Genomic DNA, 27,767 nt, shown 5'->3' with positions numbered 1-27,767 from the left:
TGCCTTCGGGTCGAATTCGCGCTATATAAATATGCAACAAAAAGAAAGTCGGCAGCTCTAGCATTCTTTGGCGGTCCAAATCTGTTCACCCTAAATAATTACGCCATTTTTTTGTCACCAACCCACGGCTTCCACTACAAAGGCCAAGCTACGCAACGTCATCAGAGACGTCTTCTTCTAACCTCTTTCGGGATCATTCGTTACGGATACTGTTTTGAACCACATTTCCCAGCAACACCGAAGTCCGGAAGTAGATCGCACCTCGGTGAAGTATCGAGGTTCATGATTGGATCAGGCCTGTGAGCCAATGAGAGGGCGCGCTTAGGGCCGCTGTCGGAGCTGCCAGTCAGAAACAATCTTCCAAGATGGTGCTGGAAAGTACTATGGTCTGGTAAGAGAAAGGGAATAAGGGAGCGTATGCGGGGCTAAGAAGTTAGATTACTTCCAATGGGTGGTATAATTACATCCCTCGGGTAGGGTCTGGGTGGTCGTCGATAAGAACGCAGTTAGCGGGTTGGTGAAGCATGGCAGATTCATCAAAATGCCTGAGTCATGGGCCACATATCAGAATGTGAGAGACAGGGGGCATTGGGAACTCAAAGCAGCCGTATTGAAAAGGATTTTTACGTCAGAGGTACACTCTGCACCAAAGTCACGTCCATGTGGGGGGAAAATAAATCATAGCTGCTATTGTTGACAAGTCCGGTCACGCTGCTGGTACTTTGGACACCATGTTTCCACTGCTGGGCTTATATGTAATAAATCGCAGACTTCTGGGACTTGTAGTCGTAGTTGGGCTATTGCAAGAACAAGTGAACTGCAGGGTTGGAATCACAATGGTTTAGTTTACTTGTGATGATCTGGCAGCCTGTTGTGGGGTGAATGGCTTTGTCAGCCTGTGACCCAAAGGGAGGTCAGCAGCAGAAGCATGACGACACACTCCTCCCTCAAAGCGTCCTCCTTATCAGAATTGTCAGCAGTGAGAAAGGGCTGGCGTCAAGCCCGATGAAATTCAAACTTGTTAAAAAGCGTTACGTGAAGTGTTTTTATTTCCCACTTTCTGTTGTCTCTGTGATCCTGTATTGCAATTGATTATATGGTTTCTAAACAGTTTGCTAAAGTTAAATTTTCGCTTGCTGAATGAATGTTTTAAATGACGAATGTAGGCAGAGTTTGCTTATAGTGCATGAGCTGTCGTGAAGCACTTTCCAGACAGACATGAAACGTTTAGACTCTTAGACCCATGTGTTTACACTACTTTTCCATCATTTGTATGGCACCCTCTGCGATTAGAATAACATCCTTATGCTTTCTTAGTCTGGGAACTTTTTTTATATGGTTCAGAAATTTCAGACTGTGAGTTGGATGTGGTTATTGAAGAGTTGTTAATGCTCAAGTTTAGTAAGGGTTTAAATTGGTAAATGTGAAAGTAACATGAGGCCAACCCCTTTGAGATCTCTGTAGTGCGCTTTATGTATTGATGGTTGTTCTGTAGAACAGTGGTTCCTAAATTTTTTCGAACCACCACCACATTTTTAGATCAAACTTTCGTTACCCAACTAGCTTTAATGAACATGTGGCGCGCGATTATTTTTTAATGTAACTAAAGCATCATATGGTAGCGTACTGTCACTTACAGGCAGCACATTTTACATTGAAATAGCCTTTACATTTTCACAGACATACATTTTTATTGAAAAAATTATATTGCACCCAAATTATAATGCGTGGTAATCGGTTTTCAGATATTATTTGTGCACCCCCAAGTAAAGTCTTTTGATCCTATTAAAACTTTGTTTCCATTACACTTCAGAATTGTAAAATAATGTGCTTCATTTTTGCTTTCCTAACTGCTTAATTTGTGCAGTTCATTTACAGGTATTTGCAGTTTGTTGTGTGTTACAAAATAAATTACATCCTACAACCTTTACTTTCACACACCTGTACCCCAGCAAGATTTTCACACAATTCACTTTACTTTCTCTGACTACAGAGTGAGAGAAGTTTGTAAACACCAATCCCCCATGTTAAAAAGGCTGCAATTTGTCAGAAGAAAAACTGTTTTTGAAGCGCAGCTAATGTGACAAGATAAGTACAGAATTTAAAGGCATCTTTATTTATTGCTTGGACTCCAGCAACCGACCAAAAATCGTGTCACGGCCAACCAGTGGGTTGTGACCCACAGTTTGGGAAATACTAGAGACCTTTTTCATTGAGCTGGGCGGTCGCCTGTCCGTAGCATGGTCTATGTATATGAATTTCTCGACCGTATCACTAGCCATGTAAGGAGCTTGCAGTGTTCTCTGATATGATATGTCTCCAAAGCTTTGTGCAAGAGTCACCACCCACAAATAATAGCTGAACCCATTACAGCTACAAACTGAATTGTCCCTCAAACGTGATGTGTTTGTCACGATTAAACTTGACCTTGGAGGGATGCAAACTATGTTCAGATGTGAGAACTGCATCTCTCTATGGGTAGTCTCGGCACACTGCACAGTCGAGTTAGCTCTGATGGTGGCACTGCAGTCCCTAGGAGCTTTAGCGTGGTTCTTTTAAGGAGGTTAGACAGTAATATAATTTTTAAGCTAAGGGAGTGTTTTTTCCTTTCTAATCGGAAAAACTTTTTTCTTTGACCTGTCGTGGACCTTGTCTGTAACTTCATGGTGCCTTGTGAAAGGCGTGAGCGTGGTGGAAACTTGGTCGGTGTAGCTGTGCAGTTGTGTGTGGAATTGAAATCCTCTGTTGTATATAATTTCATAGCTTAAAGATGCGCTACATTTATCTGGTTACCTTACTATCAGTCAGTCTTTAAGTTCTCCAGGGTCCATTCATAACCTTATTGAAGCAATCTCGAGTAGAGCTGGAGTCTTCCACAGGCGTACTGTCTTTAGTAAGCCTACAAGGGAGATAACTGATTTGGAAACGGTAGTGCGTATACCATTTTGGAGCAGGAACATAGCTTGTTATTAGGTCTCTTGCCTGGGTTGCAGTGCGTAGCACTGCTCGCGCAGCAAGAGGCCTCTTGTAGGGGGTTTGAAAATGGACCTAGGAATTGCACACGCTCGTGCGTGTGCTTTTCCTTTTGGCCCACGCTATTGGCCTTTGCGTGCGTCTTTTGATCAAAGACAGCACGCAATTGGCCAAAGGCAGGCGCATTGCTCCGCCCATGGCCTATTGGTGTCTATTATGCGCACCGCTGCCATGTGGTTTCAATTATCGTGCCCAGAAACGGGCGCGATAATTGAAACCACATGTCTCGCTGTGGCGCGCGCGCGCACCATTCGTGGGATTGTTCTTTTTTTGGATCCATTTCACAGGGAAGCAACTAAATGAAAGAAGGAAAGAGAGGCTGTCTGCCTATTTTGTTCGCAATGCACCTATAAATATGGAGCTGAGGGCATGGCAGAGACACAGTATGTAATAACAGTCCGCTACTGCCCTTAGTGTTGGTGACTGCTGTGAGGGCGAGGGAGTGATTGACAGAACAAACACAGTTTTGGTTTGAAAGGGGCAGGCAATGCATTGAAGCCCTGTGCAGAGTCTCGTAGTCAGATTGCTTGGTGAACCTAGTATCATCCGGAATTCCAGCGATCGTCTTCCTCCGTAGAGGATATTTTTGGGCAGATGGTATACCATCACTGCTTGAACCTGTAAGGTTTCCATCACTTGTGTGACAGCGCTGCTATTCAACCCTATGAAGTCTGGTTAGCTGTATTATTCTACCTAAGACCGCAGAATGTGCCTTACTGTATTTTTCAACCCTACCCATTGCAGGAGTGCACTGCAGTTGTGGGTTCGGGTGGAGTTCAAAGCAGGGGTGAGGTGTGATGCCGAGGTAGAGGGCAGGAGTGCAGTGCAGTAGAAGCGTGGAGTGCAGGTCAGTGATAGAGTGCAGTTCAGGGTTTAAGTGCAGCGTGTTATGAAAACACACATGGCTTACACACATCTTTAGCACGCACACATCTGTGGACATTCCCATCTGTGCCATGGCATATCTCCATCACGCTATGGCACTGACTGCTCTGTGCTATGGCACCGACTGCTCTGTGCGAGCGGCACTTCTGTACCATGACATGCCTTTACCAGGACACCCATTGCACTGACACCGCTGTGCCGTGGTCGCATCTGCACCCTGGGTACATCCTGGCCCCGCGCATGACCACCTTTATACCATGAACATAACGTTGCCTATTACAGGCGACACTACTGTACTTTAAGCATACCTTCCCACTGCACACATCTGTGTCACATGTCAACACCAGGGACACCTCCCGCCCCGGCATACTTTTACCAGGACTCCTCTCCATGACGGGCACCCTGGGGCACACTCTGGGCACATGCGACGCGCTCAAGCAATTGAAGCGGAAACCTGTTGACACCTCTCTGTTGCTGCAATGAAGTTTCTGCCAATCGATGTGATTAGTGGAAGCGGTGTTCAGTGCCTAGTTAGGCCTGCGCTCTGCATGAGGGGGCAGCGCTCTGCGCTCTGAACAAGGGGCCGCCGGCAGCGCTTTGAACTAGGGGCCAGCGGCGTGCTCTGAATGAGGGGCCACCAGCAGCGCTCTATCCTCTGCATGAGGGGACACCAGCAGCACACTGTGCTCTGAACGAGGGGGCAGCGGCACGCTCTGAATGAGGGACCTCCGGCAGTGCTCTATCCTCTGCATGAGGGGACACCGGCAGCGCACTGCGCTCTGAACGAGGGGCCAGCGGCGCACTCTGAATGTGGGACCACTGGCAGCGCTCTATCCTCTGCATGAGGGGACACCGGCAGCGCACTGCGCTCTGAACGAGGGGCCAGCGGCGCGCTCTACACTGGGAAAGAGGGGGCCAACGGCTGTGCTCTGAATGAGGGGCCCCTGGCAGCGCTCTGCGGTCTGAACGAGGGGCCACCGACGTTCTCTACGCTGGGAAAGAGGTGCCACAGGCAGCGCTCTGAATGAGGGGCCCCCGGCAGCACTGTACCCTCTGCATGAGGGGACACCGCAGGCGCGCTACGTTCGGAAAGAGGGACCACCGGCTTCTCTCTACGCTCTGTACGGGGGGCCTCCGGCAGCGCTCTCAGCTCTGCATGAGGGCCACCGACAGACCTCTTCGCACCCCTCCACACGCACACAGACCCTGCACAGGAGGCTCAACCCCTCAATTACCCCGGTACTCACGCTGCTGTTGTGCCCTGACCAGTGCACCATGGCTTGATTGTGGGCAGAGTCCCGGGTTAGGGCGAAGGAGGTGCTGGTTAACCACAGCTCTTTGGCGCAAAGGCGCGTCCCCTTCTCCTGCTCAGAGGGAGGCTCCATGCCCTGCACTCGGGACACCCGCTTCCCCCTTGCCTGAAGCCGGGCTCCTGTCCTGCACCTCCTCATGGTCCCCAGTGGACAGCTGCATGTCCTCATGCTGCCCCCCAGCTCCTCTTCCGCCTCCCTTGAGGGTTAGGTTGCGGCGGTGTTAGTCTCGCTGGCCCTGGCGGGTCACCCTGCCCTGGGACAGGACCATCCTTCTATTTTATTGGAGATGCGTTTATCGCCTCTCCCTTGGTGCTGTCATGGGCAAAGAGGGGGGGCTGGCCCTGCCGGTTGTGGTCCTTAGTGGGGTGATTGGACGACACAGAAACTTTTAATGATGATAACTTGGCCTGTTCTGCAGGCGAGGGGGCGGAGAGGCCTGCAGTAGACCTTTTAAATGGGGAGAATATGTTTTGCCTGGTGTAACCGTGGGGCATCTGGTCTTCCCCTATGTTTCTAAATGTTGGAATTTTGTCACCCGGACGGTTGTCTGCTACAAATTCCCAGCAGGTTCATTCAACGCCGGGTGCATCGTTTCTTTCACGTAGCTGTTGACTTTTAAGGTCGACAACTTATCAGGCTAGACGTGGCTGCGCAGCAGGTCAACACCAGACCCCTTCCCTGTTGAAAAGACAGTTTCTTTCACATAGTTGCTGACCTCCAGCAGTGTGATCTTGCCCCGCAGGCCTCCATCAGACCCTTTAAATGTCGACAGCATGTCTGTCAGGAGCTGGTTGTAGGGTGAGGGGTCGCGTTTTAGTTCTTCCAATCTGGAAAACTTCTGGTGCTGGCTTGAGCCGGATGGCTTCAGACCCTCCTTGGCCCCCTGCAGCACTGCGGAGATCGCCTGCAGGCTTGAGCTCTTGGGGTTCGGGTGTGCCCCAGATCCGTGCCATCCTGACCACCAGTGCCAGCTCACCATGCCATCATTGCCAGCTTCTTACAGTGCACACAAATGGATGTTCCACTCACTGCCCTCATCATGTGCATTCTGAAGGTGTCCAAATAGTCCTTTTTGCTTCTTTTCTGAGCTTGCGGCCAGTGTACTATTTGTGATTTTCTTTTTAAGTGAAAGTCTCTCCTTGTTTCTCTTTTTTCATGCTCTTCCTGCCCCCTCCCTCCCTCGCTTTCTCTCTCTCTCCGTCTCCCTTCTTCCTCTCTCTCGCTACCTCTCGCCCTCTTCCGCTCTCTCTCCCCCTCCCAACTCCTCTTTGTCCCCCTCCCTCTTTCTCTCTCACTCCCCTCTCCCTCTCTCTTGCCCTCTCTCTCTTCCCCCTCCCTCTCCCTCCCTCACCGCAAGACAAGGCAACAGTCTCAAAAACGTTTGCAATGCAATAGGTCTCGCTTTACTGAAACTTTCAGCTATTGGCATTGCTAATAATAATGCAACGCCAATAGCTCAAACTTCCAGTAATGCGAGACATATTGCATTGCAAATGCTTGTTCCTGTTGTGGTTGCCTGGCTTTTTCCTGTAATGATTTTTTTTTGCATTGCTAACATTGAAGAAGAAAAAAGCAGATATTTAGAACACTGGGAGATGACAGCTTGCCCTAGACCGCACAGCATATGCTAGGTTTTTCAGATTCTAAAATAGAATATTTGCGAACTCTGTACCGTTATCGCTCCACAGAACCGTCTCTTTGTGTTTCAGTGTGGACAACAGTGAATATATGAGGAATGGAGACTTCCTGCCAACACGACTCCAAGCCCAACAGGATGCCGTCAACATTGTGTGCCACACAAAAACCCGCAGTAACCCAGAGAACAATGTGGGCCTCATCACCCTAGCAAAGTAAGCAGGCTGGTTGTTATCATGTTGTGTATTTGTATAGCGCACAACTCACCCAGTAGGGTGCTCTTGCTCTGACAGTGTCATGTCTTTCTGTTGTGTTGCTCTCTTGCTTAAATGAGGGCAACACTGTAGCCTTCTATCTGAAGATATGCAGCTGTGGCCGTTTTCGCTGACCCTATAGCTATTTATGCAAATGTTTACATCACAATTTATACCTAGCCTGACTTTGAGCCTGTGAATCATGAGATGGTCCCTATTAGACTATTCCTTAATGGTTTAACTTGTCTGATCCTCTTCTTTGCAATTTGTGAGAGCCGAGTTCTGCTAGTTTGTTAGAGCTGTATAAAGAATTGACACTGTTAATTTCAGGTATGAAACAACACGAATGACCCTCGGCTAATTGTCAACACAATTTGTGCTGTTGTAGAGTGGATGGGGAGATGGTGTAGAGCAGTGGGTCTCAACATGGGGTCCGCAAAGACTACTCGGGGGGGGGGGGGGGGGGCTGCGACTTCTTAGAAAATTAAATAATATTAGAAGATTAACAACATGTAACGTTCTGTAGTAAATGAATTTGAAATTGGAGACAAAAAGTGAAGTTGGTATCCTCAGATTGATTCGCGGGAGCAGTGCAAAAACAGAATATAGTATGAACGATGATTGGCCTCATTTGAATTTAGAATAGCTCTAACCTTCCCATAAAACATTTTTAAAATCTATTTTTCTGTGAATTAAATGAAATATTTCATAATTTGTGCATGTGTTTCACGAATGCTTCTTTCTGTATTTTTGTGCATTATTTTGTGGTTCAATTAATTGAAATTGCTTAGGCCGACTCCCTAGATTCCAATAATGATTCAGTGGGGGTCCCTAGATTTCGAGAACACAGAGGCATAAGAGAATAAAGAGATAAAGCAAATCAGAAATTAGTCCCCTTTATAAGCTGAAAAAGCACAACAAATACTCTTTCGAAACTGGCATTGACAGAAATGCAAGAGTCTTTTCTTAATGAGTTTTTTCCCCTCACATTTTCTTGCAGTAATTGTGAAGTATTGACCACCCTGACCCCAGATACAGGTCGAATTCTTTCAAAGCTCCATGCGGTGCAGCCAGTAGGGAGGATTTGCTTCTGTACAGGAATCCGCGTAGCGCATGTAAGTTCCTCATCTTTTCTAGTTGGCTTGTGTGATGCCCAAACCCTTGACTGTTGTCTATTCAGTTTTTCATAGCTCACCTTTTACTGCATGACTTGGTTCAGAACCATAGTGACCTTGCAAAATCATGATTAGGTAAAGTGAGTGTGTGTTGTATTGGCCCATGGTTTAAATTTTCCGCATTTTTTTTTTTAAAGATTATTATTTATGATTTTATTGTTAAAAAATGCAACAGATAAGTAATGAGAATAAGCACGTTTAGCAGGTAGTGAAATAAAAAAAGAAGAATCCCTTGCAGCACAATGCAGGAGCACGAACATCATGGGCGCAACATCCGATGCAGACTATCACCTGGAACAGGGACACTCTCCTCGCCACCTCACTAAGTAGGCCCCACTCCCTCCCTCTTCTCTCACCCCTCTCCCAATCCTTTATCCCAGCATTATATTGAGCCCTCCATCGCTTGCTTGCGGGCTGTGTTATCAGCATGTGCATGCTGTGTCCCCCCTCCCTCCCAGCTTGCATTTTCTCCACCAGCATCTCCGCCCACACCTGACAATCTTCTTCTACTATGTCGTCCATTCTCACCTCCAACATACGCCGTTCTTCTGCTAGAGCCTTTTCGACGATGTCCCTCCGCCATTGCTGCAGCGTCTGAGCCACCATAAATAACCATTTAATAGCAATCCTGCGCTTCGCAAGAACCAATCCCAGTAGTCGTTCTATACTGTATACGCCTCTTCAGGGGACAAACAAAAAGATTCAACATACTGTGCTCACACTGTACTCAGGTGTCATATGAGTGACTCTCTAGAAGTGTGTACCACTGCTTCCCAGTATGGGCTTAAATGCGGACAATGCCAGAGCATGTGTTTGAAGTCCGCCCAACATGTACCAAACCTAGGGCATCTGTCCAACCTATCTGAATATATCCTTTTCCGCCTCAGCGAGAGGTAGGCTCTGCGTGGAACATACATGTATGCAAGCTTAAATGAGGCATTAGAAACGCCCCTGACCAGTGTGCACCCACCCTCCCATTCCTTGTCTGTCATGGGTCCTACTATGTCTGCCTCCCTGTGGCACCGTGCCACAAACTCCATGCTTTGCCTATCCTGTATAAGGATACGTGACAACAGTGGTCCGATTGGGGCTTTTGAGAAATATTTAGGATAAGGTTATTCATTAAAACCTTATCCACATAGTGGATCTTTCTGATTGGACCACTGTTGTCACATATCATTAACTACTCCGGGCCTACAGATTATTTTTGGGTCACCCCATTGTTATGTAAGGGTTATTTTGTGGAAGGGGCGATTTCAGCTGGGATGCCGTATGCCATGGAGAACCCATATCCAATACTCCCTTCAGCATATGTGTTCCTCACAGCATATCTGGAAACTCCATCCAGATTTCCCTGGCCATTTTTATTAATTTGGCAAATTGTAAGAACTGTCCGGGACCTATCGGAAAACATTCTTGTTCTTCCTGAAAGAAAATACACCAATCTCCAGGGTAAAAATCCCCTGTGCCATGGTCATGTGTTTGTCTATATCAATAGAGGACCATAGCCACCAGATCGACAACCGCCAGGAGAAAGGGGGTCTGTGCAACACCACATACTTCGTCCGTTCCCAAGCCCTCACCGCTATACACATTTTCCACATTTATGAAGAGCAAAGCATGCCGCAGTGACCAGAGTGATCCAAGTAGTATATTTTTCTTTAGTACTTCATCAGATTTGGCATGCTGCCATGTTCTGGCCAAACGGCAACCCACACAACAGGGCACCCTTGTGGTCTGTCTCAGTCCAAAAGTGGTCAACCAAACTAGACAGAAATGGCATGGTTTAAATCACTGCGTAATGTATGTGGAGTTTTTATAGCGTGAACCTAGCCAAGCAGCAACAGAGCTCTGTCTAGGGTCAATGATGAGCATAAACACAGCAAGTGATAGGAAGGGAGCTGGTTTGTGGATAATTATTGTATTGTGATGTAATGCTCGTTGAAAGAGGTACATCTTCAACTCTTTCCTAAACTGGAGCAGTGTTGTATTTGTCCTGATGAATACAGCGATTTTGTTCTTAGGTCCTTGGTGCACAGAAAGAAAAAGCCTACTGCCTTATTTTTTCTTTTTTGCACTTTTTTGCCTGCAGTGATCATGGAATCCTGACTTCAGGGTGCAGAGAGCTACTGGAGATAATTAACTTGTCTGCAAGATAAGTTGTGGCGCTGGTCTAGATGGCTTTGTAAATGATGCAAATGGTCTTGAAAATGGTACGGACCATCTAGAGTAGACAATAGAGTTCCATCAGGGTGGGTTGATGTGATTGTATTTCTTCAGGCTCTGCAGGAGACATGCTGCACTGTGTGGTACGTCCCTAAGCGGGCTCCAGAGTGGAGCCTGGGAGGCCATAGAGCAGTCTGATAGCATCCACCAGATGCAAGAATACGAGGACTGGAACAAAAGTTCTTAAGTCACTTTCTGGAAGAAACCGTTTCACTTCTTCAGAAGGTAGAGCTGGTACAAGGCGTCTTTCTGCTATTTTGTCAGTCTGTTCCTTCAGGGTGAAGTTGTAGTCCAGGGTGAATCTAAATGACTTGACATTTGGTGAAAGTTGGTTAAGAACCCATCAAGGTTCATGTCATTGAGCCAAGTTTTTAATGCTAAACTGCTCAGGCGTGCAAGGTGTTTAGGCAATCGGACACCTATCGCTATTTAGGAAGGCGGTTGGACTAAAATACAGATGAGTGTGGCAGCAGAAGGTGGAGGTTTTACAGAAGCAAGGATGGAGACTGTGAGTCCTCATTACGTTTTATAGCTTCTACATTAACTAACTGCATTTAGTTCTTCTTGGCCATGGGATTTTTCCTGATTTTCTTTTGTGTTCCAAAGATTGCTGCGGCTGTGCTTCATAGGTTCATGGCGTTTCCTAAGTCCGCTATGTCTTCCCCTTCTCCATGTGATTTTATGGCTCCAATCATCCTACGGTGATTTCTGGTGGTCATGATTGTAATTCTCCAGTAGTCTGATGCTTTGTGACCCCCGTGTGATTGCTCAGTATGTGATTGCTCACTCTGTGGAGCGTAACACTTGTTTCTAGGCTTGTTTCTTGGCGCTTGAACGGTCCATAGCATACTCAAGGACTCTGTCCAGCAATGCACTGCTTTAGGTGCAGCTCTCTGTATTTTCTTTGAGCCGTATGAAAGTGAAGAAAAGTTTTGATACCCTGGAGGGATTGTAGTAAAGAAAATCCTTTCACCCAAACAGTAAGACCCTACAAACTTCAAGGCATTTCTGAATCGAAGGGGAGGATTCACATACTATGACCCTAATAGTCGAAAGCACAGCGTGAACTTGAGCTAATATGTTTTATGTACCAGGTGTGCCTTTGCATATTAATTTTTCATTCTTAGTCACTTGTCACTGAATAGCAGTGAATCTTGAAATGCATGCTTTTCAAGAGCTGTCCATTATACCAAATGTTGTTTGCTGAATTTAATGTTAGTGTCACAAAGCATACCAAAACTAGTGCTGCACCATCTTGCATGATACGCTATTCATAGAATTCTGGGAGAGGCCACGTTTAATTAACAGAGTCAAATGAATGTGGCTCATTCTCCCAACCCCAGTATCAAATCTGTGTTTTTAAATCGCCACAGTCTTTTTCTTTTTTTGTATTTTGCCTGATGGACGAGGCTTACTTTTCAATCTGGGAATAGCTGCAATCAGTTGAAATAATGTTCAGGAAAGACAGTGGAATCTGAGCTTCCCTGAGTGTTCTTCAGTTTTCGTAGTGTTGTGTAAGTAGAGTCCATGAAATAACACAGAGATGCTCTGTGAATCCGATTGCTAGTGCGTGCTCTGCTCCGGTGTTCCCGGTGATGATGTGCCAGGTTTTGGTTGAATCATGGGCCTGATGTATATGCTGCTCCTGATGGTCCTAGTATGTGATGAAGAGGCCATTCTGGTAATCTGTGTGGGGGCTGCACGGAGTGCCTTCCGAACACTGTCTCTGGTTTTTATGATAATGTTTCTCTTTTTCAGTTGGCCCTGAAACATCGCCAGGGGAAGAACCATAAGATGAGGATTATTGCATTTGTTGGGAGCCCTGTGGAAGATAATGAGAAGGATGTAAGTATCTGTACCTTCATTTCCTGTGGTCCATCTCCATACAAAAAGCAATGCAGCAGAAAGAAGTACCTTTTTACTAAACCGAGTAAAGAAGCACATTTCATGAAACAGTCAAGAGTACTCCTTCGTATCTGTATTTGTTCGAGCTTCCCGGATTCTATACCTTCATTCTGCTGGTTTTGTAATGGCTGCAGATAAAAAATAAGAACTCAATCAGGGGTGGTATGTCAGAATACTGATAAGAAAAATAGACTAATTTAAGTATTGTGGCCTGAATTTAATTCGCAAAAATATTATTATAGTCGATCTAGATTTTCTAATATTGACTCCAACTGGGCAATAGTTTTATAAATGATATCTGGGGCAGAATATGTTTGTCAGATGATATTTGAGCCACACTATTCTGGTATGTTACTGACTCGGGGCTGCATATTCACAAAGGAAATGGACAGAGTATTCCTTGATACTATTGTATAGGAACCTTTGCACAGAAGGAAACTTGCATGTGAGAATAGAAAGCAATACTGGATTAGGGCTAAAGGTACAGGGGTCTAACAATTGGAGATGCAAGAAAGAAAGGCAGACAAGGGCAAGATAGGAGTAGGTTTCCTGGCAGTAGTTGGTATATGCAGTGTACCAAACAGATGCAGTAGTGGTTGAATCTCCTGCCGAACAATGAGAACCAGCAGCATATTCGACCTTTCTAGTGAAGTATAGGTACGGTCTGTCGAATGGAAAGAAAAGCATCCTTTAATAGGTTTCTGGTGTCGCCACTATGCCGATTCAACACTTTCTGAAACACCAGTAACATGCAGAAATACATAGCAGTGTTCAGACGGTCGGTTCAGTGAGTGAAGGACTGTACCTCTAAGGGACCAGGTGTTGGTGTTTACTAGTGCTGCTACTACCAAACAATTCACAGTTAGTAATAGTATTAGTTGAGGTTCCCTTTATATTGAATCAGGTGTGATGGAAGCAAGTATTTGCTTGACATTACTCTTTCCGCCAACACAAATGCTATATCTTAAGATCATGTAGTGAAACATTACATAAACCTGGAAATTTGAGAGCGAGGATGAAGACCGACTCCAGGCAAATAGGATCACTGATGCGGTCTATGTTAGAAGTTTGAGAAATCAGATCATTCACATCTAGTGACTGCAGGTCTTAACCAAAATTGAATACCACCTATGACCATGTGAGTATGGCACATAGTTATGTCATAAACCATGTTGATCGATTTAGAATGAGAATGGATTACCGTACACACATCTGCAGACTATTTTTACTATTGTGCTACCACTGCTTTTTTGCAGTTAAGTAGGTATTGTTTTCACCCATTTATGAAAAAAATTGTTTAAAGCAAGGCCAGATAAGCTAACAAAAAGCATGAGGGAAAGGGAAAAACTGTAATATGCCATTTGGGAGAATGCAGAAATGCTATTTTGTGTGTGATAATCTATTTAGCTTTTGCTTTTAGGTCCGCACAAGTGTGGAATAAGAAAGTAGTAGAAATGAGCAGTGTTTTTTTTACATGGGATACATGCAGGCGCCAGCTGTCATAGGAAAGTTGAAAACTAGCAGCGCCAGGTAGTACAGGATGCTTGTAACAAAGGAAGCCCAAGAATGTATGGGTATTTCTGGCGTCTCCACAACTGGGAAGGAGATTTGCAGGGAGTAGACTCGGTCCTACCACAACACTATTATTAAATAAACTTAATCTCACCAGGGCTTCAGTAATACTTTAAGGAGCACAATCCCGGTGGCGTTAATGATCAGCAACCACGTCTCAGCCATAGGTGTTCTAATGTACTTAATCTTTAAAATCTTGGAGAACACTTTCAAAGACTGGCATAAGGGTTTTTGTTAAGTTACTGCTGTGCAAACCACATGGGTTCAGATTGACTCTTAAAATCATACTGATGTCACAATCATTACCAAGGTTGGCATAATGAGTCTAAACTTATCATGATATTCAGTTTGAGCTGGTTATTTTACTTGGACTTTCTCACAAGCGCACTGCTGAACTTTCACCTAGGGCTCAAAACCTCATGCTCCTCCCAACAATGTTAAAAAAGTATTAAATTTCACACGGACTCTGTTAACCCAGCCCAAATCCACATGCATCTCCAACTATTCATATTTATCATAGTTTTCACAGAAATATCCATGTCTCTAATGGTGGCATCCGTCCGTGACCATGTTGTGTTGAGGCTCCGTAACGTGGGAATCCTGGCCCATTCTGCATTGTCTCCCTCACAAGCCCTCCACCTCCTCAAGTTTCAGACCAGTTTTTGTTGTATGTTTTTTCCTGTCGCAGCATCTCTTGAACGTACACCCAATCAAGCTGAAATCTGCCTCCATACTTAACACTTTCAAAATACCCCTCATGAATATGTACGGAAAAAACTAGCTGCAGTTTCCATTCACTCCTAAGTGCCACTTGATTTAAATACTGTTCAACACGTGTTTCATATACGTAGCTTATTACTTTATTTAGTTCACCACTGTCGATTCCAACACAGTACTTACTTTGACTTCTCACAGCGACGATTAGCTATGGGATGATGTTGCCAAGCTCCATCCCAACAGATGTCTTCACCATGTCTTTCCCAAAGCTATTGCTTCTCAGGACCATAAACGTTAAACAAAATATCTCAGAATGGACATCCCACTGCAGTAACAAGCTAAGTGGATTATGATCCTAAGAAATCCCATAGAGGGGCCTGCAGAGCTGTTCAAAGCACATATCTCTCTCATACTTCTTCATCCGTCATACTACTAAGCGCAGAGTCCCATAACACAACTGCACCTCCATGGTCATCACACGTGACATGCAAACACTTCACACATAGGATCCAAACAAAGGCAACACACTCCCAATCACACACCTACAGAGTGAGGCATGCTACCCACGCAAGCAAGTGCTTCAGCGCCCCCCATAGGGCTAGTAAGCGTTTTATCAATACTGCAATACATTGCAAATAAATACAAATGGTGTTGGTTTGTATTTCTTGTTTGCTGGTTGTATATTGCTGAGATAGCCTTGATTGAAACTGCAGTCTGAGAGTCTTTGAACTTCTGACTGCACGATATTGAAGTTCCTTAGCTTTCTACTTGCATTCTAACTCTGTTGAGGTTTCTTTCTTTGAAAGAGGAGGTCAGTGTTTTCATACCATTGTTACAGCTCACATATTTACTTTACACCATTAGCTTTGTATGCCCCATGCATCTGTTCCTCAATGCATTGCACACATAGCCTATCGGTTTTCAGTCCTGTTGGTAAGACTTTGATGTTTATTCTGTACGCTTATCATTTTGGCATGGAACCGGCAGGATATTTTTGTTTGTTAAACAACACTTGGGACATTCTGTGCATATTACTCTGTTCTGACTTGAGTATCCGGTTATGTTGTGCTTCTGGAAAGCTAACTGTTCTATTTTTCTCTGTCTAATATGCAGTTGGTGAAGATGGCGAAACGTTTAAAGAAAGAGAAAGTGAATGTTGACATCATAAACTTCGGAGAGGAGGAAAGTATCTTTTGCTCCGATAAGTAGAGCACCATTGAGCGTACATTGGAGGAGTAGGATGATAAATGTGATGAAATGTGATAAGCGGGGAGGGTGACCCTAGTATATATTCACTGACATGCAGCATTTTTCTGTTGTGACAAACTACAAGAACACAGAGGACCAATTTTAAGTGTCAGTAACACTTGATTTATCTTTTTGAGAGACGTGGCCTTAATACTCTGTGCCTCAATTTTCCAAAGGGGTCCTGTACTTTAAAATTTTAAAACCTCTATATTGGGAATTTAAGGAGTTAATTATTTTAAGAGTAAAAAAGAAAGAGTTGGATTATTTACTTACTACCTGGCAAAACACTCTATCCTTTTCAATGTTAAGAACAAAATGTAAAGCAGTACTGCTTTTTGGTTTTGTGAGAGCCCCAATTTGAGCACATATAATGTTTTTATATGGACTCTGGAATCACACAAAGTTTAAAATGGTTCACGTGATGTTTTAGAAATATTGCAGTCTTTGGAGGCGTTTTGCATTCTAGTTCCTATTTTAAGATGTTTTTTGGCCTTAAAACGCCTGAGATTTGGTTAGCTTAAGTGATTAGGGCTAAGAAGTATATCTTCCCATAAGGCTGGGTTAGTGTGTCAGTGAGACTCTAGAGACGTCACTGTAGTGGGAAGCTACATCACTGTCCTAATTTGTAACAACGCCTTGATTTGTGGCAGACACTTGGAGCCAAAAAATCGTGTTTGCTCTACATAAAGTAGTGGAATGAGTTGGCGGCCTGGTACTTTTCATCAGCTGGCAAAAATAAGTCAGCATTTATGAGGGCCCTCTAATATGGCTTCGAAAAGCATTGGCTTTATAATTAAAACGCCTGAGATTTGGTTAGCTTAAGTGATTAGGGCTAAGAAGTATATCTTCCCATAAGGCTGGGTTAGTGTGTTAGTGAGACTCTAGAGACGTCACTGTAGTGGGAAGCTACATCACTGTCCTAATTTGTAACAACGCCTTGATTTGTGGCAGACACTTGGAGCCAAAAAATCGGGTTTGCTCTACATAAAGTAGTGGAATGAGTTGGCGGCCTGGTACTTTTCATCAGCTGGCAAAAATAAATCAGCATTTATGAGGGCCCTCTAATATGGCTTCGAAAAGCATTGGCTTTATAATTAATGACTTTGTAATAAAAGTACATTTTGTTCATGGTGCATCAAGACTTTAGGGAAGGATTAAGGGAATAACTTGCTTGAGAGCTGAAGAGTGAATGTGAGAAGGGGTTAGTCATGGGGAAATAGAGTGGTGAATCATATTTAGTTTTTACCACTTTTTGTGGACCTCATCTACAACAGGTTGTTGGCGATTTGTTCTCTTAGATGTGGCCCTGAATTAGGGCATTTTTTAGATCAAACCTGCCTTTTATGTTATTTCTGAGACTTGTTGTTTGGTTGCTGTAGATTCAGGATGCGTTGCTAGCCTTGTGGTGGGAGGGAGTAGACTATCCCCCAATTCTGCCAGAAGACATTGAATATTTACTAAGCATTGAAGTCCTCTTTAGGAAAGAACTTTGTTCTAATGCTCAATATATTTGTTGTCCTTAGGAGTCCAACACAGAGAAGCTGACAGCCTTCATCAATACGTTGAATGGGAAAGATGGCACTGGCTCCCACTTAGTCACAGTGCCACCTGGACCCAGTCTGGCCGATGCACTCATCAGTTCTCCCATCCTAGCCGGCGAGGGTGGGGCCATGCTTGGTCTTGGTGCCAGTGACTTTGAGTTTGGTGTGGATCCCAGTGCAGACCCAGAGCTGGCTTTGGTAAGTGACAGAAATGCTGTCTGGACTGATCAGCACCTACGCGGGTTGAGAGGCTGTTCAAACGGCTCCGGCTGCAAGCAAGAAAGAAACTGTTTGTTGTTCCGCGTTTTTCTCTGTATTGGTTCACGCTTGAACGTGAATGGCTGGCTCCCAGTGCAGTGGTCTTTAACTAATAGTAACAAGAAACTGTCACTTATGTACATATTAGGTTATCTTAGGATCTTATTGTGAGGAAAAGTTAAGCATCGGATCAGAATTCACTCGTCTCTGGTGCACTAGTTTCCCTACTAGCTAGATATGCTTATTGTTATCTGATAACTGGTTATGAGTTGGTTTCCTTGAAAAGAGGTTAGAAGCTAACAATCCGTTAGTGTAAATGTTTTGTTTGCATAATTGATGGACATGTCAAACGAGTGTGATGTGAAGCATTAAACTAATCACTAGTAAATATATATAATTGTAGTAGAATTTAACTAACCTTTTCTGAAATAAGAGTTACTTATGTTGAATGAAAATCATCCTGGGCTACTATTATTAGTGTTGTAATATTTACGACATCGGACAAGATTACAGTAGTGGCCACCCCACCTAAGATTATCAGCCCTGCTCATCTGAGTGCATCAGGCAGGGTTGCCAGCAGTAATGTAAAATAAAAAAACCTTCATCCATTTGAAATGCCGAAGTATGAGTAATATAAGGCAGCCACTGTTCAGTGCCCCTTGAACCGATGTAATAATGTTGGTAATAAGACCCCCCAACACCGCATGATTTATGAAATCCATTTTTTCTCACAACGTCAGTTTATGAATTCTGAAACGATATACCTTTTAGTCTCAAATATACGCTTGTCAGTTTTGGTAACCATATATTAATTCAAACATGGAAAGACCTCTCATTTATTAGGCTGGTCTGCACATAGGAGAGCTACCAGTAGCTCACGATTTACAGACTGATCTTGGCTTGGGCTACTTTTGTGGAGCTATTTCTGTGGGTTAGTTTTGGTGTTGGAACAGTACCAAACTTGGACTCTAGTGACTTGCAAAGTGATTGAGTATATTGTCAAGAGTACCCTCAATGACAGTTGCAGAAGAGCCAGGTTCACATTCACAAATGGTCAGTGCTGGAAAGCAGGGAAATCCCGCTGAATCTCTGTTCCGGCTGTTATTCTGGGCTGTATCCCAGGGAAACATGCTGAATTTGTCCTGATGTCATTATCCGACACCAGGACACATTTCAGCAGCATCCGCACAGTGTCTCCGTTCTGTTCAGAACAACAGTGTGCAGGCAGGGATGGGGCTTTCTTATTTATAGTGTCCCCTGTACCCACAGAAAGGCCTGATGTACTGGGCCATTTGTTCAAATATCATCCTGGCTGGAAGCCACCTGGAGCCTAACCCCTAGATACTAATGCAATAAAAGAAACAAAGGCACTTAGCTTGTTACCACTTCATAAGTGCTCAAGAGAAACTATGATTTTGTGACAGGTTTTTAACTTTGTTCAACTCCCAATGTAAGAGATGTGCTTACATTGGGTTTTATATTTAGTGGAGGGGGTGGTATGGGGGTGTTAAAAAAAGGGGGAAAAATGTACCTCCTCGCCGCGTCTCTCCCGGCCGGAACGTAACAGGAAGCACCCATGCTCCCCTGAGCCAATCACAACACTGCAATGCAGCGTTGTGATTGATCTGAGCGCCATGGTTCGACACTCAGACAGGCAGTGGGAGCCTGGGCATGTTCGGGGTATGCCTGGGTGGAGAACATGTATAGTGCGCATGACTATTTAGCCAGCCTTAGACGGCTGGCCAAACATTCATGCACACTTACAGTGTGCTTACCACTCCCCCTGCTCCTGTCAGCAGAGCAGCCCCATCGCGCCCGCAAAGCTGCTGCAGCAGGAACAAATAAAATGATAATAACCTTGAGTTATCATTTTATTTTTCCTTTATTTTACTGCTGCAAAGTTGTGGGGTGACGCTCCTCCGCCTTAGCGGAGGAGCCGCCACTAACAATGATCTCTGCAGCAGGTGTTTTAACCCTGTAAGAGATCTTAAAATGTAGACTCTTTTGACCAATTATGTAATCTAGAACCTATTTACTGTCACATATGTCTTTGTTGTCAATTTCTGTGCAGCAGAATTTTATTGAAAACTAAATGTGTAGATTGACTGTCAGACTCTGGTTTCCAAGCTCCGCCCCGTAGCACCATTCTTCTGCCATACCTTGACCCGTTATTTATGAGTTCCCGGAGTAAAGGTTTTCCAATTACAGCAATGCAAATGGTAGGAGATATCCGCACCAGCTATGTCAAGGCAATTATCACGTGTGTGCCTTGAATGTTCAGACTATAGGTTATGTAGGTTTTATTTTGCATACTGAAGCCAAATCACATCTGCTTTCTTTATCTATATCTAATGTAGCTCTAATTTATCCACATCTAATGTGCCTTGAAGGTTTTCATTGTCAATTGGCATTTTGTCTGCCTCAGAAATTAAAATTATGGTGGGTGCTCTTTCTCTGCAGGCGCTGCGTGTGTCTATGGAGGAGCAGAGGCAAAGACAAGAAGAGGAGGCCCGCCGTGCAGCTGCTGTGTCTGCGGCAGAGGCAGGCATCCCTGCTGCTGGAACAGATGGTGAGAAACCTAGCTAAGAGAAACTGTAGCCTCGATTTTACACCTTGATGGTGGGTGGTGCTAATGTCCTGTCTTGGTGCCTCCAGTTGAATATATGGTGAAATCTCCTCCCTCACAACCCTCTCAACACCTGCCATGTTAGAATGATAAAGCAGTAATGCCTTTCAGATCTAACAGTGGCAAACTGGGAGGAATGATGGTGATGGAGGACACGCAGTCTGTCTTGAAGGTAGCCCTCTGTATCCCTTCTCCTGGGGCTCAGGAAATTCACCGGGGCCTACCACACGTGTAAATCTGCATCTGTCTCGGAGGTCGAGGATGAGTCTGTGTGCTGTGTTCTGGATAGTCTGGAATTTTGTCATGAATTGGATGGTTTTTCCTATGTAGAGGGAGTTACCGTAGTCTAGTCTACTGGTGACGAGCTTGCATGTCTGTTTGCCTGGTATTGTGTGGGAACCATCTAAAGGTCTTCCTGAGCATTCGGGGGGTGAGGAAGCAAGTGGGGGAGACGGTGCTGACTTGCTTCTTCATGGATAGTTGGCTGTCGAGGATGATGCCAAGGTTGCGGGCGTGTTTGGTGAATTTGAGTGTTGGGCCCAGCTCTGGTGGCCACCATTTGTTGTTCCAGATGGTGTCCTTGCCTTTCCCGAAGAGGAGTACTTCTGTCTTGTCAATGTTGAGTTTGAGACCACTGTTGTTCATCCAGACAGCCACCTCTTTCATGCATCTTTGAAACTTGACCTTGGTGGTCGTTGGGACGTTAGTCAGGGAGAGGATGAGTTGGTTGCTCTCCACCAGCAGAGATTGCTGCCTGGATCATGAACAAGGCAGTGCTGAGGTCAGCCACCTTGCTGAAAGCAAGAAGCCTAGTTTTCTGCCTGTGGATAATTTTGGATTAGTTATGATCATGTCCTGTTTCAGACTTATAAGTTTTCCCAAAGGAACTGCTCATCTTAGCATGATATGATTTTAGACTACCAACAAAATAGCCTGAATCATGAGAAACCACTTTATTCCGTAGTGTGGTTGATTTTGTTCGGTTTGGCCACCCTGACATTTGACACTAACTCTGCCAAATGTGCCTAGGTGGCAACAGAATGCCTTCAATTGGATCATTCTGAGCATGCTGTTTTAAAAAGAAGACTGAATGATAAACTACCCGCACGTGTGGGCTTATACAGAGGGGGGATGACTTATTAGGGACACTTGGTGTATAGGTGTTTGAGCACGAGACAGGCTCTACAATGGCTGGTGGAACTTGAGGTTTGCTTTGTGGTCACAAGGAAGGATTTGTGACTGATAGATCAAGTGACGTGAAATGGAAGGGATAGGACTTTAGTTGCGAATTGATTGTCCTGTCCCAGTCTTATCTACTGTATTACCAGTTCTTTGACTCTTGATTTTTTTTTTTTTACTTCTTTGTTGCTGTGGAATCCTTGAGTAAGTCAGTTGCTGTCACGAACGCCTATGCTGCTTATCTGTACTTCGTCTTAGCTTGCTTTGTTCTGCCTTTGTCTTCCCCCTAGATTCGGAAGAAGCCTTGTTGAAAATGACGATTGGGCAGCCGGAGACCGGAAGACCTGGCCTGCCTGATTTCAGCAGCATGACGGAGGATGAGCAGATAGCATATGCCATGCAGATGTCACTGCAAGGAGCAGGTGAGCACCTAAAGTTTTTACACATCCAGTCTTTGCTTCTTTTCTGCCTCTTGCTCCTTAACCAGTGGCTCTCCTGGTTCAGAAGAACTAGAGTAGTCAGATGGTGCACTGCTTCTAAATTCAGCAGAACAAAACTGTTCTCCTACCAAGATGGAGAAGTTGGTTCTTTGCTTGTTCAATCTTAAAATGTGCTCATTTAAAAAAAAAAAAAAAAAAAATGTATTCCAAAATAAAAGCCTCTAGAAAAACATGTATAGCGCTCTGCACGTCTTAATTTTTTGTGTCCAACATAGGTTTTGGAGGACGTAAATCATGCCAGACTTTCAGGATAGCTCATGACTATACAACTTTGTACGTTTGCATTCAGTGTATGCACATTTATTTAGGTTGATATCTTAAAGCTGGCCATCTTGGATCAGTGCTGGTGTAAATAAGCAGTTTTGAGGGCATGTTGTTTGTTGAGGAGAGCATTACAAAACCGTTTAAATCCTCATTGTTACAGGTGTCAATCCCTAGTAACACATTTCTCATGTTGGGATAAAGGACAACTGGTTATGGGGAAAAGATTACAACTTATTCCAAACCCTTCGCTTAAAGCATACTGTATGTTTTGTTACAACTGAGCTTATCTCATGGATCAACCCTCTCACACCATTGGCGCATACGTTCGCGTCCTCACAACTACTCTCAAAAAGGCGCTCTCTCTGCAGGTCCTCACCTGCTCCTCTTTTGCTGTGCCCATAACTATACACTCCCCTTCACTCCAGCAGAGACCCTTGCAGGTGATTCACATACCTGAGAGGGAGTAATAAAATGCAAATATTTCTCAATTTTTCTTGTCTTAGAACTAGGGTGTACAATTCTTTTGAAGGCAAATCACATCTAAGTGTTTAACCCAACTTGGAAGGCAGTACTGACTCCAAAGTAGCAACTAATAGTGGAGTGACTGTAGATCAGTAAGTTCACTTGAACTGTATCAAAGCTTTCAAAACAAAGTCAGTGTAGATGTCAGTTCTCTAGTGGTTGCTGTTTTTACTCTGTTCAGTTGACTCAACAGCATAACATGCGAAGCAGAACGTTATTAAAATAGGACTTCAGAACTATCCAATTGTTTCTTTCTTGGGTGTCCTTAAAAGAAGAATATATTATGTTGCTACGGTGTTGGTTATAATGTAACATCATAAACAATTCCACCCTAGGAATTTGAAGGTCAGTGCCTAAGCAGGTGCTGTGGCTTTCTTACGGTTTAATTTGTCACCAAATCTTGAATGACCCCTTCCACATACTCCAAGGCTCTAGCTTCACCTGTCCTGCTCTCTTCTTTCAAAGTCCTTCCGCTGTAGAGACTTTTTGTCTGAGTGATTGCTTCTGTACTTTTTAATTGTCCTAAATCTCTTGGTTGCTGCAGGAGTCTTTCTCTTCCATCTTGTCCTGTATCGTATTCGATACTATTTTGGGTTAGGGTTAACACTGCTCTTCTTTCAAGAAACCTTTCCAGAATTCTGTATCTAATACATTTTTGCCCCTCCTTCCTAGGAAAGGGCTCTGTCAGTCTAATTTTCCCCCTTTTTAGATGGTGGAAGACTAAAAGCAAGACTTCTACCCACATTACCAATAGAGGGACCCCAAGGTCGACACATCCTGTAGTGGAACTCCGTATTCTGCTGTCACTTCTAAATCTGGACTGCATGTTTTCCTTACCTCACCGTTGCCATTGTTCCTGCATTTCTGTGAATCGTCTCTGCTGTAAGGTCCATCTTGATACTAAAGTGGTTTTGGTCTATCACTACATTTACCATGCACACTCGGGAACTGTAGAAAGCCTTGGGTACAACAGCCTTCATCTGTACAGAGACTTCCTCTGACTGTTTGCTCAACAAATAGCCTGCTGGACTGTTTTACATGTTACATTGACTTCCAAAGTAGTTTTATGTTATGAGACCAAAACCTACGCATGTTTCTTACCACAATTGAAACTTGCAGTTACTAGCCCTATGTTCTAGACCTTCACCTTCTGGTCCCCCCACCAGGTTTGGCTATGATAGCCTCATATAATACAACAAGCGGATCTAGGTAAACTCTGACTAATATGGATATGTTTCCTAAGGGTCTTTGGCAAGAAGTATCAGACTCAGAAGGAGAAACCTCTCATGTGTGAGGAAGTCTAATATCTGATTCTTTAGTTTTAACTGCAGCCCTTGTAAGAGCTGATGTCTAGCTCCTACTCTGCTCTGAAAATAAGCTATGTCCTGGGAGAGTAAAGGAAAAAAGTATATTTAGAACTTACATGAATCCTCCAGTTTAATGCCTGTGTTGTTATGCACGTCACAACCTACAGAACAGGGACACATTGGACATATCTGTGGAAATTTCTTCATCAAATGCAGCCCAAGAGTTCTCGTTCTGGCTTTCAGCTAGAAAAAAGGTTGCCATGTCCAGATTATCAGAGAGCCCGAAATTCCAGTAGGACAGAGGCTTTCTTCTTGCTAGGTGAGTTTCTGGCATCACTCAGGACCACAGAGTTCTGAAGCCAGCCAGCCAGGAAGCACCGTGCCCCAATCTTAATTGGGGTGTACGAGAAAATGCGCCAGGTTCAAGTTAAGGGACTTTATGGTTCTCACAAAGAGCAGAGGAATAATGCTCAATTTTTACCTTTAAACTGAGGGCCAGTTTCTGGACGTGATCTCCTTGCACATGGTCAGTCTGTGGTTAGTCTGTAAAGGTTAAAGATAAAATGCTGTGTAGCATTAGGATTTCATCTGTCGACTTTGATGTTACGTAATTCTTCATTACCTTTGAGGAGAATGTAATGGTATCGGAGGTTTGCCATTGGAGGTAATATTTTCAGTGCAAGCGCCTTCCATGACCACTCAATTCAACCTGGAGTGTCATTTGGGCAAATTAAGAAGTATGATGCACTTACCCCAGGCAACAAAACTGTGACCACTTGGATTGGATGGATAGACCCTTGTGTAATTAAGTCTCCTGGTGGGAGGCTGTCTCTGAGACTTTTCAATGGTGTGTTCCATTGCATAGATTTATACAGCAGCGATGTGGGCCATACCTTCTCTATGCTGGTGCTTGTTCTATTTAGTAGGGAAAGAAACGACTAAGAATACTGCAGCCGAAATCAAAGTAATTTTTATTTTATATCTTGTTAGCTTTTATGTTTTTGGATAATAGGTTTCAGTTTTGTATTATTGTACTTATAGTAGCTCAAGCAGAAAAAAGACATTTCCTTTAATTTGTTTTCTATATTCTTATGGGACTTTAAGTCCTACTTTAAACTTGGTAGTGGTTATTACTGGTGCAAAATCAAATAACAGAAATGTTTAAGCTTTTTAGTTTCTAGCAGTGCTAAAAAAAAACGGCACAGCCATCTACATTACCAGTTGGATTTACCTTGGTTATCAGAAGCTCCTCCAGCTGAAACTAATCTGTGTATGTAATTTTCTAAATAAGGCAGCCTTTTCGTTTGTTAATGTAGAGTACGTACCCGGAGAGTCTGCTGATCTTGACAGTGGTGCTGCCATGGACACATCTGAGCCTTCAAAGGTAACTGCATATATCTTTTCAATAAACAGTTTTGGCTTCTGTTAATCATGGGTGTTGTTCAACACTACAATCTTTGATAACATTGTATTGAGTTCAGTTTGCTGTTGATAATTGTAATCAGTTTGCTTGGTCTATTGGAAAACCTGATGCCACTTCCATGACTTAGTCATGGTACAACAGTTGTGCATTTTACCCGCTTGCGATAGACCTAGGTGCAGGCACAGCATTGGCCGAACAAACAGCAGCAGTTGCTTAGACTGGCACTTCCCCACCTAAGCAGTAAATGAGTGTCTCCTCATCAGCCTGCTTGTTTTTGTTTGGTGGATTGGGGTTTACAGATATGTGAGTCGATAGCAGCTTTCTGGGGCATTATGCTAGATCGAAAGGGAAAGTAGCCAGATTTCTTTCCTGAACTGGGGTTAAAGTTGCTTACCTGCCACGAGGAACCCCTTATCTAAACTGTTTGCACCATGTTTTTATCGTGTTGAATTTGTTTGTGCCTCCCATGATCTGTGTATCGCGAAGTATCCCCGCCCTATGACCTCTTCATGCACCCATACACTAGCAAAAACTGCCTCCATTTTCCATACCTACACATGAGAACATATACCAGCTCCCATGCTCTGTGCTTGATTTTGAATCCTATCCTAATCACATGAACATGCAGTATCCTTGGAAAGCCATTGTGCACATATGGAAAAAGACCACTGCAGAGTACCTGTACTTTAGAAAGTAACTCAGTCTGCGTTCATGGAGTAGTGTTAGTCACTGCATGCAGGGACTTGTCCCTCACCAAGTTCTTTAGGGCTCCATGGCAGGACTCTTCAGTTGTATTCATAATGAACCACTTTCAAGGTAGTTTTTTTATTTCAGGACGAGGAAGAGTATGATGTGATGCAGGACCCAGAGTTCCTGCAGAGTGTACTTGAAAACCTTCCTGGTGTGGACCCAAACAACGAAGCCATCCGTAATGCCATGGGCTCCCTAGCCTCGCAAACAAGCAAAGACACCAAGAAGGAAAAGAAAGAAGAAGACAAAAAATGACACTCCAGCATTCCAAGGCTACTAAGTGATTGGCTCTGCTTGTCCCAGTCTGGTTACTCTAATACCACAGTGCATATTATTCTCTACCGAGGTTAGCAATCGAATGGCTGTAAGAGAGTTTGTTTTCCTTGATATTGTTAATAAATACAAATTTAAAATGGAATGCTTTGTATCAAGAGTAGCCATTCTAATTTGAATTTTTTAGACATTTTTGTCAACCAAGGAATTGGATAGCATTGTTTAGCTACAGCGGGCACTTTGTTCAAACCAAGTCTTCCAATTGTAATTCCTGTTTTTTTAAAGATATGGAGAAGTCGAAGAGACCACTTTCAATCTGTGTCACATTATTGAGTTGGCCAATAAACAATGTGGCTCTAGTCTTTCCCTTGATCCCTGGGATGTAAGTATGCAGGTTGCTCTTACCAAAGTGCAAGTGGGAGTAAAACTTATTTTCTGCTACTTGGTGAGCTAGAAAGCAGTAGTGCATGTGATACTTGTATGGTTAGCTGTTGGCCTTCGATACACAAGAGGGATGGTGGACCTCAATAGCCCATGCCAATGTCCTCAATCCTATTTCTTTACTATTGGATTTGTTCGGTGTTTGACATCACAGCACCAGTTACTGCTGTTTTATTTGCTGTTTCTGGTGTGGATACGTGTCCCGGCCACAGCATAGTAAAAGCTTCTCTCCCTCATTCACTAACCAGGCAAACTTTTTGAGTTCAACACGTTTTGTCTTTGGTTTTACTTACCTGCTTCTGTAAGCAGTGTTTCTCTGATATTTCCTTCTGACCTCTACCTGTTCTTAATGAAAAGCTCAAGCTCATGGGTCCACCAGTTTATCTCCTCTGATGTAAGACTTGTCTTTGAATGTTCTCTTCTGCCTAAACTTCAATAACCTATGTGGAAATTTTTCAACATACGCCAGTGGCGATACGTTGATGCAGTGAACACTGTGTACAGGCGTCAAGCCTTAGTTAGCTCAGAACAGCACATCAATCCATAAACCGGTACAAGAGTAGCAGTACTCAACCCTTTCTAGCTTTGATCTTTCTTTTAGATATAACAGTTTAACCCCTTGTGTGCGCACGACGGCTCCCGGCCGTCGTGCATCACGGTGGGCGTGGGCGCACGACGGCCGGGAGCCGTCGTAATCCCGCCCATCGTTTATTTCTCCCG

General features: G+C 44.1%; 1 protein-coding gene across 1 annotated transcript; it reads left to right on the top strand.

Annotated features, from left to right (window-relative positions):
- The first annotated feature begins 235 nt into the window (after positions 1-235).
- PSMD4 (proteasome 26S subunit ubiquitin receptor, non-ATPase 4) lies at positions 236-26,751 on the top strand. The gene is made up of 10 exons (XM_085639261.1): positions 236-391; positions 6,941-7,081; positions 8,121-8,235; positions 12,280-12,366; positions 15,829-15,899; positions 17,489-17,702; positions 20,223-20,331; positions 21,858-21,989; positions 25,477-25,544; positions 26,418-26,751. The coding sequence occupies exons 1-10, from the start codon at positions 366-368 to the stop codon at positions 26,586-26,588; spliced, it is 1,134 nt and encodes a 377-aa protein (XP_085495387.1). The 5' UTR covers positions 236-365; the 3' UTR covers positions 26,589-26,751.
- Positions 26,752-27,767: the final 1,016 nt, after the last annotated feature.

Source organism: Triturus cristatus, chromosome 12, assembly GCF_964204655.1.
Source record: "Triturus cristatus chromosome 12, aTriCri1.1, whole genome shotgun sequence".
Taxonomy (NCBI): domain Eukaryota; kingdom Metazoa; phylum Chordata; class Amphibia; order Caudata; family Salamandridae; genus Triturus; species Triturus cristatus.
Note: the sequence above shows the minus strand (reverse complement) of the source record. Positions and strands in the feature narration are given on the sequence as shown.